Raw genomic sequence first — 17,182 nt, forward strand, 5'->3', positions numbered from 1 at the left:
GGACTGCTAAAGTCTGTGAAAGAAAGTGACATCAGGGATGCAGGAGGGCACACAGCCCAGCCTGAGAGGTCACAGGAGGCTCCCCAGAGGAAGTGACGTGTCAGCTGAGAACTGAAGGATGACTGGGGTGGGGGTGGGGGTGGCAGGAGGGTGTTCCAGGCAGAGAGAACCCAGAACAGTGTGTTTGATGTCCCAGATGTGGAAGCCAACAGGACAGGTTAAAACTGCTGAACAAAGCATGATCCGGCTAGAGACTTAGGAAGGGGTGTACCGGGGCCTAGGAACGAACCATAGCTTTGGAAAAGATGACTCAGGGCAGGCAGTGTGAGACTTAAGGAAGTGGCAGGCATCTTGAAGAACTTGGCCCTCGGCCAGAGGACAATGGACAGTCATTGACGCTTCAGGCCAAAGAGTGTCAGGACCTGACTTGGGTTTTGCAGCAAGCCTTCTGGCTTCATGTGAGAGCTGCAGCAAGCAACTAGAGCATTTCCATAATCCAGGCAAGGGCTGACAATGACCTAGGCCCAGCAATATGGGGCAATGGGAAGACTCGGGCCTCAAGCACTACAGAAGCATGTTGTGCCAGATGTTTGGGGAGGGGGAGGGAAGACTCTAGGATAAAGCCTAGGATTTCTAGCACAGGTCAATGGGTGGGATGAGGCTGGAGCTTAATGAGGTGGAAATGTAGAAGAGAGGAGTTTGGGGTGGGGAAGAGGCTGAACTTAGCTAAGGGTGACCCATAGTAGGGTCCAAAAACTGCCTGGGCACCTGGAGGGAGCAATCTCCAGAAAGAAGCTGAACACTGTAAGGGCCAGAGGTCACCACACAAATGTGTTTAAGCAATGTGCCAAGCCAAGGAGAAACACTCTTGATGCAAAGAAAGCTCCCTCCAAAAAGATATGGGTTTCCTTCCCATGGACATAATTTGGTAGTTGCAACTGTCAACCTCCCTCAGCAATGGAACTGAAGGTCAAATGGCGGGCATCTTCCCAAACTCGAAGGAGAATCACCATTGTCCAAGTTTCCAGTAAAGCTGAGTCCCTGTGGCCCCTGGATCTCCTAGCCCTCATCTCTTGACATCCTTATCTGTCCACCTCTCTGCATTCTCCCTGCCTCCTGGGACCTTTCTTCAGCCACCCAGTTGGGGACCCATCCATCTCCAGAGCATAATGTATCCCAACTTGACTGAAAACTGCAGGGCGGGGGATGCCTGGTCCAAAAACACCCACCTCCACTTTGCCCATTGAGACAGAAATGCCGATTTCCTAACTAGACCCCAGCCATTCTTTTCTCTCACAGGGAGGAGGTGGCAGGGTTGGGGTGAGTTACTGGAAATGGCAGGCCCATCCTCCCCATGGAAGCCATCACATAATAGATGTTCAGGAGATAATATTTGGAGGAAATTTCTCCAAGGCTTCCAGAATCTGAAAAGATCTGTCTGGGACCAGAAACGGAAGAAATGAAAGTGAAGTGGGCACCCTCTCCTTTTAAAATGTTGACCAGATAGATGCCTTCTTCTCTTGAGGCAGGATACTGTGGACTAGAGATGATGGGGTGCAAGAGAAAAACCCCTAGTGTTCAGGAAAGGGACTGAGCTTGGAAAACTTCAGTACCAGCCTCTCTGGCTCTGGCTCCATCCTCTCACTCCCATTGCAAAGGGATGCTAACTTGACCTAACTCAGAGGATGGTTAGGGACTCAGCTGGAATAGCGCACACCATGGTGGTGACACAGGTGTGCCTACTGTTACTATTGCGACTAACATTCTTAGCACACCTGGTACCCATCCAGCCTGGGCTCCTTGTCTCACATCCTTCCTTTAGCTGAAAGACTTCAGGGCTTCTCTGTCTGTATGGCTGGGTGCCTTTCTTAAAACCATCCTTTCTTGGGTCTGGGTCCACCATCAGGAACGCCCCTCCCCTCTGTCTTTCGCGTTCCCTCTCAGGCCTGCTTTCTTTGCCTCACCAAGTGGCGCTCAACGGGCTGGAAGGGGGACATCCTGGCCGGAGACCCCGTAACTAGGAGGTCTGGCGCCGGTCTCCATGGCGACAGCGAGGACCGACCGCGCAGCGCGGAGCCGAGCCGGCCACGCGCCCGCAACCACTTATGTAACGCGGCGCGCAACGCTTAGCCAGACTACAGGCCCGATCCCGGCCAGCAGAGGAGCGCAGAGGAGGGGGCAGCTTGGTAGGCTCGTCCTGGGTCCCGCCTTTCCATCCGCTGCCTGGGCCAGAAGCCAGGCTCCCGGCCCCATCAGCCAAGGGCTGATTTTGTCCCCTGCCTGGAACGCTAGACTCACTCGTTAAGGGGGATGGGGAGCAAGCGTCTGCATTCTCAAAGGAACAGGGCAACGAGGGGGAAACTAGTCCTAATTCCCTAGAGCCTGGAGTCTGGGTGATGGGGGAGAGCCTAGAGGCGCGAAAGAGACTGGCCAGACCCAGGCTGAGCCTTCCCCACCCCCGCCCCCGTCCCCGCCCCTTGGGAGCTCTCAGCCTGAATCGGCTTTCAATTAAGCTGCGGAGGCCAGAGCTCGCCCGGAGGAAACAGACGCAGGCTAAGGAGCCTCCCCCGGGGCCTGGGGCTGAACCTGGAGGGAATCCCCACGGCAACTTGGGGAGAGAAAGGGGGCATCAGACCTCAAAGGGAAAGAAGCTCTAGGTGCCAGGGATAACATCCTCGGGGTCTTCTTTGACCCAGAGGAGTCCTCATACTCTCCCTCGAGGTCAACACCCGGATCCCTCCATACAGTTCCAAGAATCTAGGCTCAGAGTCAGGGGCTCTTGGTCCTTCTTTGATCAGACCCAGGAAGTCTTCAGTGCCTCCTACCACCTTCATCAAGCGTCCAGGATAGACCTTCCCCCCTCTGGGACACAGAATACTTGACCCAGGTTCTGGACACTCTAATTCCAAGCGCTGGACTCTATATATAGAAAGAGAGTCTCCAGATGGGCCTGCTACACTCGGCGTCTAGAAATTAACAGAGAGGCCTAATAACTGGAAAGAACTAGTAGTCAGAACCCCACTTCCAGTACACATGTGCGTCTTTACTAGGCCTTTGGGGACCCCAAAGAAGCACGGAGGTACAGTGAAGGTCGGTGGAGAATGCAGATGCCAAGGAATCCACTGAACCCATTCTGGGGAGCAGGGGTGTCTCATAGTGTAGGTATCTAAGGGGGATCCCGGGAGGAAGTGGCATCCCTTCCTTTAGCTTCAGGAGCACTGCTTCAAGATGCCTGGAGCTGCTGCAACTGGACTTACAACTCCCCTCCCCCTGCAGCCAAGGGAGCACTGTCTGATGAGGTGACCCCAGGGTCACTGGAGAGATGGATGAGCTGGCCAGCAGCAGTTCTGTCCTCAGTATAGGACTCAGCCCTGTGGGAGAATGGGAAGGGGGCGTCTCGGACAAAGGATCAGGGACACTGGTGCCCCCAGCCTTCCCACGCCTCTATTTGGGTCTGACTGTGATCCAAAATCAAAGACCTCAGAGTCGAACCTGCTAATGTCTGCGAGCTCATGCTTTCAGCTCTTGGGGTCTTGGACCATCTCCAGGGGAATCTCGGCCCAGAGGGTCAAGCAAAGCCTGGGGGAGCGTTTGAAGGCGCTGAGCGCAGACAGCAGGCACTGGAGATGCGCTAGTGCGCAGGGGACGCAGCGCCGCTTAAGGGTGGGGGCTGGGGGCGGCTGACAGCCGTGATGGATGGCTGAGACCGCTGGGGGGCAGCGAGGGGCCTGGGAGCCCGAGGGGGTGGCTGGCCCCAAGACCTCGGAGCAGAGAAACAGCAGTAAAGGGTGACGGAGAACCGGAACAGCATAAGGATTTGCTCCAGAGCCCCTCAGCTCCTGGCAAGTCTTCGCACCCACCGCAGCGAGTCCGCAGTGTCGCCACAGCGGTGGGGAGTCAGCCACTAGGACCCCGTTTCTGAGGCTTCACCAGGATAGCTAAGAGAGCTAACTATAAAGGCTTCCCCCCCTGCCCCGCCCTGAAAACCACACTGTCGCCCTAGGGTACCAAGAGAAGGGGGGAAAGAGCAAAGAATAGGATCTTGCTTCCTGTCCTGAATAGGAACCCACGGAGAACCGAGAGGAAGAGGAAATCGGCAAAGTAGACCAGAAAAACCCACAGAAGTGGTAGCTTCAGGTTGAGATAAGGACTTCAGGAAGCCTTGGGGGAGGGGGTTCTGGTTGCACCAAGTGTCCCCTTAAGGAGACACTGCAGCCCAGACGAGAGCTATCATATGCCTCCAAACCCCAGAGCCATCACAACCGCACCCCCCCCCACCTTTTAGCTGGAAACTCAAGGCGAGGAACTGCAGCAGACTGCGCCCCTAGAAGCTACTGGTCCCTGCTCTGCGCCAGGACGCCCCGGTCCCCTCTCCGGGAAAGGAGCCTCCCTCCTGCACGTCGAACAGCACGTCAGCCCTGTTCTAGCTATTTCATCCCCTTCCCACGGCCTCTCCGGTTTAGCTAATCCAAGTCTGCCCCCAGGCCGTGGATCATTCCAACCCCCAGTTCCCAATCTGCCTCGGAGCGCGGCGCATTCCAGAACCGTGGACAGCGCCTAGCGCATTCCAATGGAGCTAGCCTCCCTGCAGCCTCCCGCATCCGCCGGCCCGGTCAGCCCCAGGCTCTTCTCTGCAGGAGGCGGCCCCGGCTCTGCCCCCCACTCCGAAGCTGCCCTCCTCCTTCTCCTCCTCCTCTTCTCCTCCTCCTCGCTGCCCCCTCCCCCGCCGCCCCCGGACCACTGCTTACCGGGGTTGGCTCCCCCATCGCCGTCCTCGCAGTCCGTCAGGTTGTTGAGCATGGTGGCTGCGCGGCGCCGGGCTCGGGATGGCTGCGCCGCTTCGCCCGCGCCCCTCTGCCCGCCTTCTCCGCTCGCTCGCTTGCTCGAGCTCTCTCGCTTGCTCTCCGCTCCACGGAGGAAGAAGCTGCAGTGCCCGCCCGCCCGGCGCACACACACTCGCACACGGACACACGCTCACACCCGCGCGCGCCCCCTCTCAGTAGCGGCGCTGCTCACCTCATCCCGTATGCAGGAGGCGTGAGCCACTGGCGGGTTTTCTTTGGAGGGGGGGGGGGACCGGAGGGAGGGAGGAGAGGGGAGAGAGGCGGGCAGAGAGCTCCGGTGGCCCCCTCACGGGAAAACTGGGGGCTTGCGCGGGTGGTACGGAGGGGATGCTGCGGGGGACGCGGCCCTCGCTTCCCTAGAGCAGACGCATCCCCCCCCCCACTCTGGCGCAGGCGGGGCCCGGCACGTGGGCAGGTGCCATCCCGCGCCCTAAAAATAACGGCAGGGAACTAGGTCGCGGCCGTGGGGAGGCGGCCCCGCAGCGGCTGCCTGACTGAGGGTCCGCGGTGACCCCTGGGAGAAAGATGTGGGGGACTGAGGGGCGGGGGCTGTGGAATATAAGGGCCCCAGGGAGCTGTGTACCAAACTGGTGAGGTAAGGCCTGGAGGAAAGAGAACCAGACCTTTTCCCAGATCGGTGTCCTAGAGCCTGAAGCCTAGGAGAAAGATGGGGCCTAGGCCCCCATCAATGGGGCACTGTGCTGCCCCGAGGGGACTCAGGTCAATGGGTCTGTTTGGCCCATTCTGTTTTTAAATCGGTGGCTGCCACTAGAGGAGTTGTAGAGAACTCTCTCATGGTGCTCAGGCTGGTTGGAGTCTCAGCATCCTAACCCCAAGACAAGTCCCTGGAGTCCACACCACAGACAGGGGGATTTCTGATGTGGAGTGATCTATGGATGAAATGCAGTGAGGAACAGGCAGCACTGAGGTCCTGTAGCACTTCCTTCCCACCCGAGATGGTGCAGCCTCTAGGGAGGGTATGCTGGCCCCAAGCTGGCCAGGAACTGAGTGGGGGAAGGGGAGAATGAGGCCACCTGCCGGTTGGGGACCAGATTTTCTCCTGGGGCGGGAATGTCTAATCCTCTAATCCAGGATTGCTTTCTGAGGCTTCCAGACCGGACATGCTCTCCTGTCCTCCTCTCCTGAAACCAGCCCCCCCCCCGAAGCTTGATTACCCTGGGACCCCGAAGCCAGACCTGGACCAATGGTGGAGATGCTTCAGAAAGTGACATTTGAGGTTTAGACCCTTTGCATCTAGATCTAAACATACTAGCAATGGAAAGAGGAAATAGCTATGCAGTCACGCTGGTTCCCAGCTTGAGTCCTCAAAATCCCTGGAGAATTGTAGGACAGAACTGTTCGTCTTATCTAACGTATAGCTTTCATTTCATAAATGAAAAAAAAAAAACAAACAGAAACAAAAAAACTAAGCACCCAAGAGAAAAAATGACTGCCTAGGCACACAAAGCCAATGAATAGCAGAATTCAGTCTAGAACCCATTTCTGCTTATTCCAACTTAGGTCTCTCCTCAATAGAACCTCTTTTTAAATTGATCTTGCCTCCAATGAAAGAGACAAGAATACAATCATATCTACACTACCAGCTGCCTCTGATTCTCTGCTCCAGGAAAAAAAATTAGCAGAGTTTGAGTCTGGGGTGAGCTTTCCCCCTTCTGTGCCCAGGTTAGAAATATGCAGGACTAGAGGTGACCCCTTGGCTGGAGCAGAAAGCCTCCCGTATCTGCAGAGATATTCTTAATAGGCAGGCATTTTCAGGACCTTGGACAGAGTTGGCGGACAAGCAGGCTCTATGGAATCTGTCAGAGGTTTCAGACTAAGCCAACCGTGGGGTCTTCTTCGATGGACTCAAAGGTGTTTCTAAGGGATTTGCCAACATGGTGCCTACGCCATTTGGTTTTGAGAACACCCAGATAATCCGTTACGATGGAGAATTAACATTCAGACAAGATGTGAGCATTTGGCAGATAGTGTGTTAGCTCAGTAATAAAGACACAACCAAACCTGACAAGCCAAGTTCAGACCTTGGGACCCATACCGTTAAAGATGAGAACTGACTCTTGCAAGTCATTTGCACACATACACAATAACCTAAACAACTTAAGTGTAAGTACTTGATACCCTTGGTTGTCCCAGAGTCAGTCAGTTATACGTCTCTCTCTCTCTCTCTCTCTCTCTCTCTCTCTCTCACACACACACACACACACACACACACACACACACACCAATCTGTATTATTCTGTAGAGAAATGTTAAAGGGTAAAATGTGAGGTACGTTTGTCTGAGCATATTTGTGGAGGCGAGGACCATTAGGGCAAGCTTCTTCATCTCTGGCCCTAGTGCCATTGCTTCTCTGATCACCCTGGGAGTAAACCTATCCGTGGGGATGTGTAGATCCCTATGAGAAACAGATGAAGGCCAGAGTGACTGCCTCACTGCCAATCCTCACTAGAGCTCTGACCTGGAAGGCCACTCAAGATGTGGGAAATACAGGTTCTATCCTATCCTCTGCTGCAGAATTCTGCTTATTCCTGGTCAAGATCGAGTCCCTCTCTCTGGTCTTCAGCATCTGCATCCATAAAATAAAGGAGAGATTCCTTCCTGTCTTCTATGAGTCTTAGATTAAGGCCATAGCTTTGTGTGTGAGAGCTTGTCTAATATGTACAAGGCTCCATGTTCAATCACCAATACCACAAAAGTATTTGGGTGTACCTAGCTGAGGGTAGGGGTGCACACCTATTAGGAGGCGCAAGCAGGGCTCTCAAGACAAGTTTGAAGCTAGCATGGTCTACACATGAGTGCCAAGCCAGACAAAACACTGCAAAGTGAGTAGGTCTTTCTGGGACGTACGGACCAAGCAAGGGTAGAGTCCCAGAGGAAGACCCTAAGCCCTTCAACTGACGCAACTCAAGGAGGCTGGGTCACTTCCCTCACCTTCCTAATGAGGTCTTCAGAAAAGAAAAAACTCACTGTAAGCTCCTACTCAGCCAGCCTTGGTCAGTAAGAAGCGGCTCCACTCTGAGGCCCAGGAACAAGACCACCACTCAGTCCCCCTCCCCATGCGGGGGGATGGGGGGGAGACCCAAAGCCCTAGGAAGATGGAGCAGCAGAGGAAAACTGGATAGAACAGCTTAAGGGACAGCCAAGCAGGGTCCTATTTTTGAATTCAGAGTCTCTAAAATTCATACGCCCTCCCACCTTGTATCTCTCAGAAGCTCAGTGAAGCTGCCTCCCTGCAGGAGGACTGGGGTGCTAGAAAGGACTTCATAAATTATTTTTTTCCACTTACCACTCATGGTGAAATTGGAGTCTAGAAATGGAATGGAATGGAATGGGAGGCTGAGTTACAAATGGAGACTAGAATCCAGTACCTGACCCCTAGGCAGGCCCTCGCTGCTAAGCTGAAGACCCAACTGTATCTTGTTTCCACAGGCAGAGTATTCCCCCAATTCAGCTCCCTCACTACCCATTCTTATTACCCCATGACCTACCCACCTCCTGTCACAGAGCTAAGGCTCCACCCAAGGCCTCTCTCCACCCTTCCTCCATGCTCTCTCCTCCAGACCCAGATCCCAGCAGTGAGTTGAGTCCAGTGCATAGCACACCCCACACATACAGGGCTTGCCGCAGAGCACGTCAACCACCACCGTCTCCGTGGCAACCGGGGGCTTAATTAACAGGCTGCAGCCCCGTCACCATGGCAACAGCACCCCAACAGCCCCCTATTCCCCTGCAGACTCAGCCTATCTTCCCAATTTCCCAATCTGGACCCCTTCTCGAGTAATTCAACCCTCCCCTCACCCCGCCTGGGAAAGCTGGGGCCTGCAGATAGCTCTGGTTCATTGAGAAGAGAGGAGGGGAGAGAGGGGGATGTGAAATAGAGAGGGAGGGGGAAGGGAGAGAGAGAGAGAGAGAGAGAGAGAGAGAGAGAGAGGAGAGAGACCTGTCGCCATGGCAACTGCAGCCCTGTTCATAACCAGTTTGTTGTCATGGAGATTCCTAGGGCTCACCTTGGGCTGAGGTGGGCAGTGAGGTTCTGAGTCTTGATTGAAACTGAAGAAACCAATTGGGCAGAGGTATCCAGCACCTCTCTCTCTCTCTCTCTCTCTCTCTCACACACACACACACACACACACACACACACATCCCAGCATCATTCTTTCCAATTTACAGATAGAGAGACTGAAACATGAGATCTGAGTCCTAGGGAGGCCCCACCCTTAAAGATCACCCAAACCTCTCCCTTGATTTTTCTGTTGTCTGTTTGGAGGGTTTGGTTTGGTTTGACTTGGAACCAGGGGCTTTATTACCAAGGCTGAACTGCCTTAGCCACCTGGGGTTACAGGTGTGACTACCACCACAAACTCACCATCACTACTATTATTGGAGGAAGGACTCTTTCTACTCTCTGCTACAGACAGGTAAACTGAGGCCCAGGGAGGGAAAGCAGTGTGTCTGAGATGATGCCATAGAGCTTGGCCCAGAGCATGTGGAGCCCATCTTATGGTCTTCTTCATCCCTCCTCCATAAAGGCACACCCCAGTTTCTGTGAGCCTGGCCAGCCCCAGGGTTCCTTTCCATTGTCCAGGCTCCCCCTGAAAAGTCAAAGCAGGGGGTGTAAGTGAAAGGATATGGGCTTGTCTCAGAGATGCAAGACTTTGTCCCATGTCTACTTCTGTCCCAGGAGGTCACCATCAACCTTCCTTCCCTGGACTCAGAAAGGCAGCTGAAGCAAGTGAGTATAGTCCAGGGTTAATGGTGCACTCAAGGCTCAGCCGCTCACCTGCCCTCTTCATCCCTGGAGCCCATACAGCGGGTGACACGCCAAGGGGCAAATCCTATCTCCTGGGCCCACTGTAAAACAGGATGCTCACAACACGTGTGGTTTGCCAAGCTCTCCCCTTTGGCACTCCCAGCCTTATACATGCTGTCACTGCTCCCGTTGGGCCTGGAGACAGAGGTGGGGAGAGCATCTCTTTGGGCCACTGACTGACTGACTCTTATGTCTAAAGACTGACACAAAAGCAGCTGTGGAAAAGACAGCAGATGCTAAGTCCCCCCGGGAGCGTTCATCTAATTCTCAGTTCAGTGACCTTCATGCGGGATGTGCTTGAGGTCATCTGAGGGCTTGAGTGGTAAGAAAGTCACCCAAATCATGGCAAAAGGGGACTCTGAGTGACCTCAAGGATGCAAACAGGGAAACAGACTGCCATGTGTGTCACACACACTGGCAGGACAATATGTCATGTAAGAACTCACTGAGTACCTGACAGGCCACGCAAGCTGCCGAGAGATAGTCACATCAAGACATGCGCACACAGCCTCAGCCACAGGCACACAACGTTCCACACACTTCCCACATACAATTTGAACAGTCAAATTCCAGGTCTATATTTTACTTCAGTGGTGCAGGTGTTTGGAGGGTGTAAACGGAAAAACTGAGCCATCACCTTGGGACACGAGTCCCCAACATCTTATTCCCAGGCCAAGGTCTGAGGAACAGGAGGAGAGGTGGCAAACAGGGAGGAGAAGGAGAAGATTTAGAGCCACATACTCTGGTCTGATGAGCCCTGGTCACTCACTGCTAGGCTTTGGGCCTAGAACTGAGAACACAGAAAGAGACATGGCCTCTGTCTTTAATGTGCTTGAACCAGCATCCACTGGAAATGGGCTCTGATGGACAGGCTGAAGGGGAATGATGACCTCTTCCTGGGAGCGAGGGAAAGTGGAAAGGATCACAGAAGCAGTGGGACGAGAGCTAGAACTTACAGAATGAGCTGGAGTTTTCCCAGCTTGTGGAAGTGGGGCAGGGTGGGGGTGGGGTAAGCAGGATGAGACATACCAGATGCAGATGAAGAAGGAAACTGAACGACAGGCTGAAGGGTTTGGCCTTTATCCGACAGTGATGGGCATCTTACTGTGGGATGGGTAGACCTGGCTGGCTGCTGGGAGAGCAGAGAGGAGGAGGCTGTGGCCCTGGATGTGTGAGCAACATTACAGGCTTGGACCAGGCCGGTGGGTGGGTGGTGACCGACAAAGGAGAAATGTAACAGAACTCGGGATCAGTTTTGAAGGTCAGTGGCCAAATCACGAGAAACGATTGGATTTGATGAGAAGAGAAAACGGGTGAGGAGGTGTTGAAATTTTTGATTCTGAGCCGTTTGATGAGCCATTTTTTAAAAGGAGAAACAAGGGAAGTGACAGCAAAGAGGGAGAGCAGGAAGAACCCCGAGTGTTCACAATCCGTGAGGTGGTTGGGTCACCTGACTGGAACCTGCGGGAGTCCAGACCTGGAGTTGTCCATACCTTGAGGAACCATCTGAAGGAAACCCCCCAAAACAGGCTTGTTAGCTCCAGGCAATGCGAGCTCACCCGCGGCTCATGAGCGACCCCTAGCGACCAGGGAAGTCTCTCTCTCTCTCTCTCTCTCTCTCTCTCTCTCTCTCTCTCTCTCTCTCTCTCACACACACACACACACACACACACACACACACACATCTCTTCCCGGCCTTGGGGCCGCTCCAAGCCTATTCGACCCTCTCTCCTTCCAAAGGAGAAGGGCACAGAGCTAGGACGAGGGGAAAACCCTGGAAGTGACCCTTGCAGAGGGGATTGTTTCTGTAACCAGGATGTCACTTCTTTTCGGGGAGCCAGAAGGATCCCTTGGCCCTCTCCAGTGTAGCTGAGTGTGACTTCATTACAAGATCACTTGAACTGTGCATCCCCATCTCCAGCTCAGCTAGCTCCTCCCTCAGACGGAGATGAATGTCCAAGGACTGGGACTGGGTCCTTTGACATCCTTCCCAAACCTAACTGCCTACCATTCAAACTAATTTTCCTGTCTGCGGTCTCCTTTAGGGGATACCCAGGCATTCCGACTCTCTACGAAGAGACAGAAGACTGGAGAATCCGCTGGGCATGAAGGATCCGTTAACGTAGCTTCTGCCTCAGCGACCCCACCCACCCAACCTGGCCCTACTTTGATCCTTCCAGCCCAACCCGTTCTGTTTGCCCCCCCAAATCGACCTAGGCCTGCTTCACCGCAGCTCTGGACACCCCAATCTCATAGTCCCCGCTCCTTGGTCCCACTCCCTCTCCTCAAGGTCCCCACCTCCTTAATGCTTGGGCCTACTTCCCTCCAGACCCAGACCCAGGCCCTCAGTCTCCAGCTCGCCCCTTCCTCTCTAGCCCCTGCCCCAGCTCTTTTCCTGACCCTACTTGCTCCCCTGTGGCCCCGCCCTCCTGGATCCGGTCACGCCCCCTCGCCCTTCCCTCTGGGGCGCCCCAAGTCCTTGGAGCCGCACTACTGTCCGCTCCCTGCAGCCCCCTCGCCCAACCCAGGCCCCGCCCCACTCTGCAGTGGCCCCGCCCTCTCGCCCCGCCCCCAGCAGTCCCGCCCCCCCCGCGGCCTCTACCTTTGACGTCTTCCCTCGGGAGCCGGCGGGGGTCGGCCACCGAATGCCGGCGGGACTCTGGGTCAGCGGAGGCGGCGGACGCTGCGGGGGGCAGCGAGGTGACCGTGAACCTGCGGCTCATGGCGCGCGGGGCGGCGGGATCGCACAAGTGGCCGCAGCCGGGCTGCTGGAGCGCCAAGAGCTTCCACCGCCTGCCGCGCGCCGCGCCGGGTCCTAGTGCCCGCTGTGCCCAACCTCCCCAATCTGGCCACTTCTCCTTGTGGCCCCAGACTCTTGAGTTTCACCAGAAGAGCCCCTGAGGAGCCCACCCATATATGAGTCATTTCTCACGGAGGGCTTCCCCACGTCTGCTAGGTTCTCCTGAACACCTGGGCTCGTTCACTCAGCACAAGTTGATGGATCACTGTTGTAGGCAACAGAGACCTCTGCCCGTACAGTAGTGACCATCAACTGGCTACTTGCCTTCCTGGTTCTCATGTTCTAAGGAGGACATCAGAGGAAGTGTGTGAACAAATAGGTAGATATGAGACTATGCCATATCTTAAGAAGGAAAATTGGGGCCACTGATGAGGAGAACTAAAGGGTGACCCGAGAGAAGGGATCTCAGAACGCATAAGACTTGAGCTAAGACCTCACTTGTAATGAGAACTAACGACGCAAAGATCTCTGGGAAGAAGAACTCAGCAGAAGCAGCAGCAAATACGTGGGTCTAGAGATGGAGCTCGGAGGGATGCTTGCCTGGCAGGCACAGGACCCTGATTTTAAGCCTAGGCATTCTTGAGTAACAAGTACAAAAGCCTGGGGTGAGAAGGAACCTGGGCGGTTCACGAACCAGCAAGGATGGCCACTGTGTTAGCATCGAGTGAATGTGATAAACATGAGAAAGACAGAGCAATCAAGCTCTTGAAGGTTGTGCGTGCTAGTTGTTTTTTTTTTTTTTTAAGATGTATTTATTTATTATATGTAAGTACACTGTAGTTGTCTTCAGACACTCCAGAAGAGGGCGCCAGATCTCATAACGGATGGTTGTGAGCCACCATGTGGTTGCTGGGAATTGAACTCAGGATCTTTGGAAGAGCTGTCAGTGCTCTTAACCGCTGAACCATCCCTCCAGCCCTGTGTGTGCTAGTTTTATTTCAACGTGGCAAAAACTAAAGTAATTTTAGAATCGAGAAACCCAACTGAGAAAATGCCTTCACCAGATTGGTCTGTAGACAAAGCTGTGGGACGTTTTCTTGAGTGGTACCACCCCTGTGCGGGTGGTCCTGGGTGCTATATGAAAGCAGGCTGAGCAAGCCATGAGGCGCTAGCCAGTAAGCAGTGTTCCTTCATGGCCTCTGCTTCAGTTCCGGCCTCCAGGTTCCTGTCTCCAGCCTTTGCTCTGACTTCCCTCAGGGATGGTTGTGATTGGGACTTGTAAGCTGATATTAAACAAACAACCTTTTTTTCCCAGGCTGTTTCTAGTCAGAGAGTTCCTGTCACAGCAATAAAAACCTAAGACAATTTTTAAAAGGAGGAACCTGAGGGTTTTTTTAAAGGTTTATTTTATTTTATTTATTCTATTTTATGTATATGAGCACACTGTAGTTGTCTTAATATTGCCAAAACAGGGCATCAGATCCCATTACAGATGATTGTGAGCCACCTTGTGGTTGCTGGGAATTGAACTCAGGACCTCTGGGAGAGCAGTGCTCTTAACCGCTGAGCCATCTCTCCAGGCCCCTGAACGTGGTGTTTCTAATCCAAAAGGGAAGGCATGGGAAGTTTTGGTCCAGAGGGAGAGTGAGGTCTAATTTATAGTTAAACAAGATCAAGGGCTCTGGGATCCGAGTAAAATAATGGAGAGATTACTCAGAAAAGTACATGGGGCATACAGGGCCTGCCATCGTATGGTTGGTGGCACAGAAGCATGGGTTATCCCTGGGGCTCAGTGGCACCTAGCCCAACCAGGTCCTAAGTCAGAGAGAGAGAGAGACCCTGCCTCAAAAACAAGATGGGGCAGAGGGTAGAAAGATGGCTGGCTCATCAGCTAAAGACTCTTGCCAACAAGTCTAACAAAGTGAGTTTGATCCCTGAGCCACAAAACGTAAAGAGGCAGCTCCTGCCAGTGATCCACTGACCACCATGCAAGTGCTGTTAGCATGCGGGTGCCCATTTACATACACATAGCCAGTTCAAGAACTGTAACATGTTTTAAAATCAAGATGGAGAGCACCTGGAGATAATACCATAATACCCAAGGTGTCATGACCTCTGGCCTCTGCCTGCACCTACAGGTGTTTATGCGAGCACACACACACACACACACACACACACACACACACAGAGGCAGGAGGCAGGAGCGGATACGGGGAGTCTAAGGAAGGGGTAATTAATCAGGCCCAGTCTAGAGAAGTAGGAACATCAGATGTGCGGGAGCACAGGCAGCGGGGCCTACAGCTGGGCGAAGCACCACAGTGGAATAAGACAACAGCTGCACTGTGGGGAATAGGAACAGCCCACGCCACTCTGGAACACTTTGTCACATCTCTTAACCTAAGTCTAGGCAAGTCCGTGCCGCCCTTCAGCCCAGTTTTACTCTGGTTTGTGGGCAGAAGAAGAAATGTTTGTCTGTCTGCTCTCAAAAACTTTTAGTTGTGTGTGTGCAGTACCCATTGAAGCCAGAAGAGGGCGTTGGATCCCCTAGAACTGGAGCTACAGGCAACTTTGAGCCGCCAGTTTTGGGCACTGGGAACCATCTGCAAGACCAGCATGTACTTTAACCCCTGCGCTATCTTTCCAGCCACTCCCTCACCAAGAATTTTCCCAAAATGCTCATAGCCGCATTACTCATAATGATCCCAGACCAGAATATAGCCAAATGTCTAGCAGTAGCAAAAATAGATCATTGCCAGGCGTTCACACAATGGATTTGGGTATAGTACTGAGAATTAGCCATCCATTGTTTACAAAATATGCACAAAGCTCACAAAGACATCGTTGAACATAGGGATTCAACACACCTTCCAGAAGTATTTAAACAGTGGGGGCTGGCAATGAGACGGCTTAGCAGATGAAAGTGTTTGCTGGGTAGTCACTCTGGAATGAAAGAACTCCTAAGAGCTGTCATCCTCTGTGTAGGAATGTGTGCATCCACAGTCACACAGCATGGTGACAGCTGGAAGCAGAGAGAGTTGGGTCTGTTTAGACGGAAAGCCTATTAGGTCACAAAGAGCAGGCAGAGGAACCTGAGTCTAGGGCTCTGGGGAGAGGCTCAGCTGGGAAATGTCAGTCTGGAGTCTTTTGCCTGGAGATACTTGCTATTCAGGGTAGGTTGCTTGGTGGGATCAGGGGAACAAGTGTCCCAAGAGGACTCTGAGAATTGAACCTTAGGGTGCGCTCCCACGAGAGGCGACAGAGAGGAAGAAAAGAACCAGGAGGCAAGGTATGCAAAGTATTTCTGGGGAGAATGCAAGGTGGACTGTCCCATGCATGTGTGTGTGATGGGAACTCAGTGTTCACTGTGCTGACCGGGAGTCGCACGGGAGCCAGTGACCTTGTGAGGCAGGAGCCTGTGGTGAGCGTTGTTTACAGCCAGCAACAAGGAAGCTGAGAGATGAGTGAGATTCACCTGTGGGGCGTGGGCCTGGGACCAGAGAAGCAGGATAGTAACCCCGGGGGAGTCAGTGTGGGGTGGAGGGCTGTGCACAGACAGCCTGGTCCCCAGTGACCCAGTGGGTGGTGATTTCCACCTGCATGGGACGGGAGGTGTTTGGTCATGCCTCCCAGGTCCCTGGCTCCTGTCATGTAGCTACAGGCTCCCACAGCCTACCCCCCAACACACACACACACACACACACACACACAGAATTATGTGGCCATCAGTCACGGAGGAGCAGCACCAAGCCCTCCCCCATGCAAATAAGGTTTCCCCAAAGGTCTCAGGCCAAACCAATGAGAAGTATCTGTTGTCAGACCCTTACTCACCCCAAAACTGTAGATAAGAATCCTATCTGGAAGGATCAGAGGTGTGTGCGAGAACTACTCCATCTTCTGTCCTAAGAGCTGTAACACTTGGGAAGAGGTCTGCTCTCCCAAAATGCTGCCTGAAGCTCCGCACTCCTCACTAGCTAGTCCGTCTCTCATTAGCCCAGCCCGACCCTACTCAGTGCAGGACTGTGCAGAGTAACTGAGCAAGCTGGCAGGCACAGCAGAGATGGAGGTGAAGCCAACTGCAGCAGCAGAAGCAGCTGAAGTGACCTCCTCTCCCTGCCCGCACTCGCTTCCCTTCACCAGAACTCTCGCACCAGGCTGGGCCAGAGATCTCCGTAGAAAGCCTCCGGGACACAGGCCCACAAGTCAGGACAGAGAGAGGTTTTAAACAAGGCATGTTAAGGAAGGCTTGTGTGTAGATGGGAGTGGCTCATCCCTGAGGCACAGAGTCCAGCAGGGAGAGGAGCACCCCAAGTAAGCTTGGTGGTGTTAGTGGGGTTTCTCTGGGCTACTCCAGACTCCTGCTTGGACTTCTCAGGTGGAACACAGTTACATCACCCCAGCCTCCCTCTTCTTCCCAGCCTTTCACTGAGCACACACCCTCATGCTCGCCCTGGTTGGGCTCTCCTCAGTGGGCACAAGTCCCCACGCGTCCCCATTGCTAGCTAGCTTCTCACAATTTGAATGCTATGACTGCCATCCTGTGTGTCCGTTTTCAGGCTGGTTTGGCGAGATGGTTTGGCTAGAGAGGTAGCGCTAGCTTCAATGCCCTTGCTGCTGTTACAGTAGGGGATCAGAATTTGGCCCCCAGCATTGGCCTGGGGCAGTGCATTACAGCCCACAACTCTAATTCCAAAGGATCCAGCGCCCTCTTCTGGCCTCCTGAGGCATCAGCACACATGTGCACACACACACACACACAAATAAGTAAAT

The 17,182-nt window shown here is 53.7% G+C and overlaps 1 protein-coding gene across 2 annotated transcripts in view; it reads right to left on the minus strand.

The window, feature by feature from the left end:
* Slc12a5 (solute carrier family 12 member 5) overlaps positions 1-12,450 on the minus strand; it is a 38,474-nt gene extending 26,024 nt beyond the window's left edge. The window contains exon 1 of one of the 2 annotated variants that reach the window (XM_021180201.3): positions 12,278-12,450. In XM_021180201.3, the coding sequence (XP_021035860.1) occupies positions 12,278-12,398 (121 nt within the window). In that variant the 5' untranslated portion in view covers positions 12,399-12,450. Of the gene's footprint in view, positions 1-4,748; positions 5,191-12,277 lie in introns of those variants that run through there. The other variant, XM_021180217.3, reaches the window with a different exon arrangement.
* Positions 12,451-17,182: the final 4,732 nt, after the last annotated feature.

Source organism: Mus caroli, unplaced genomic scaffold (genome assembly GCF_978045245.1).
Source record: "Mus caroli unplaced genomic scaffold, Mus_caroli_1 scaffold_2, whole genome shotgun sequence".
In the NCBI taxonomy this organism is placed as follows: Eukaryota; Metazoa; Chordata; class Mammalia; order Rodentia; family Muridae; genus Mus; species Mus caroli.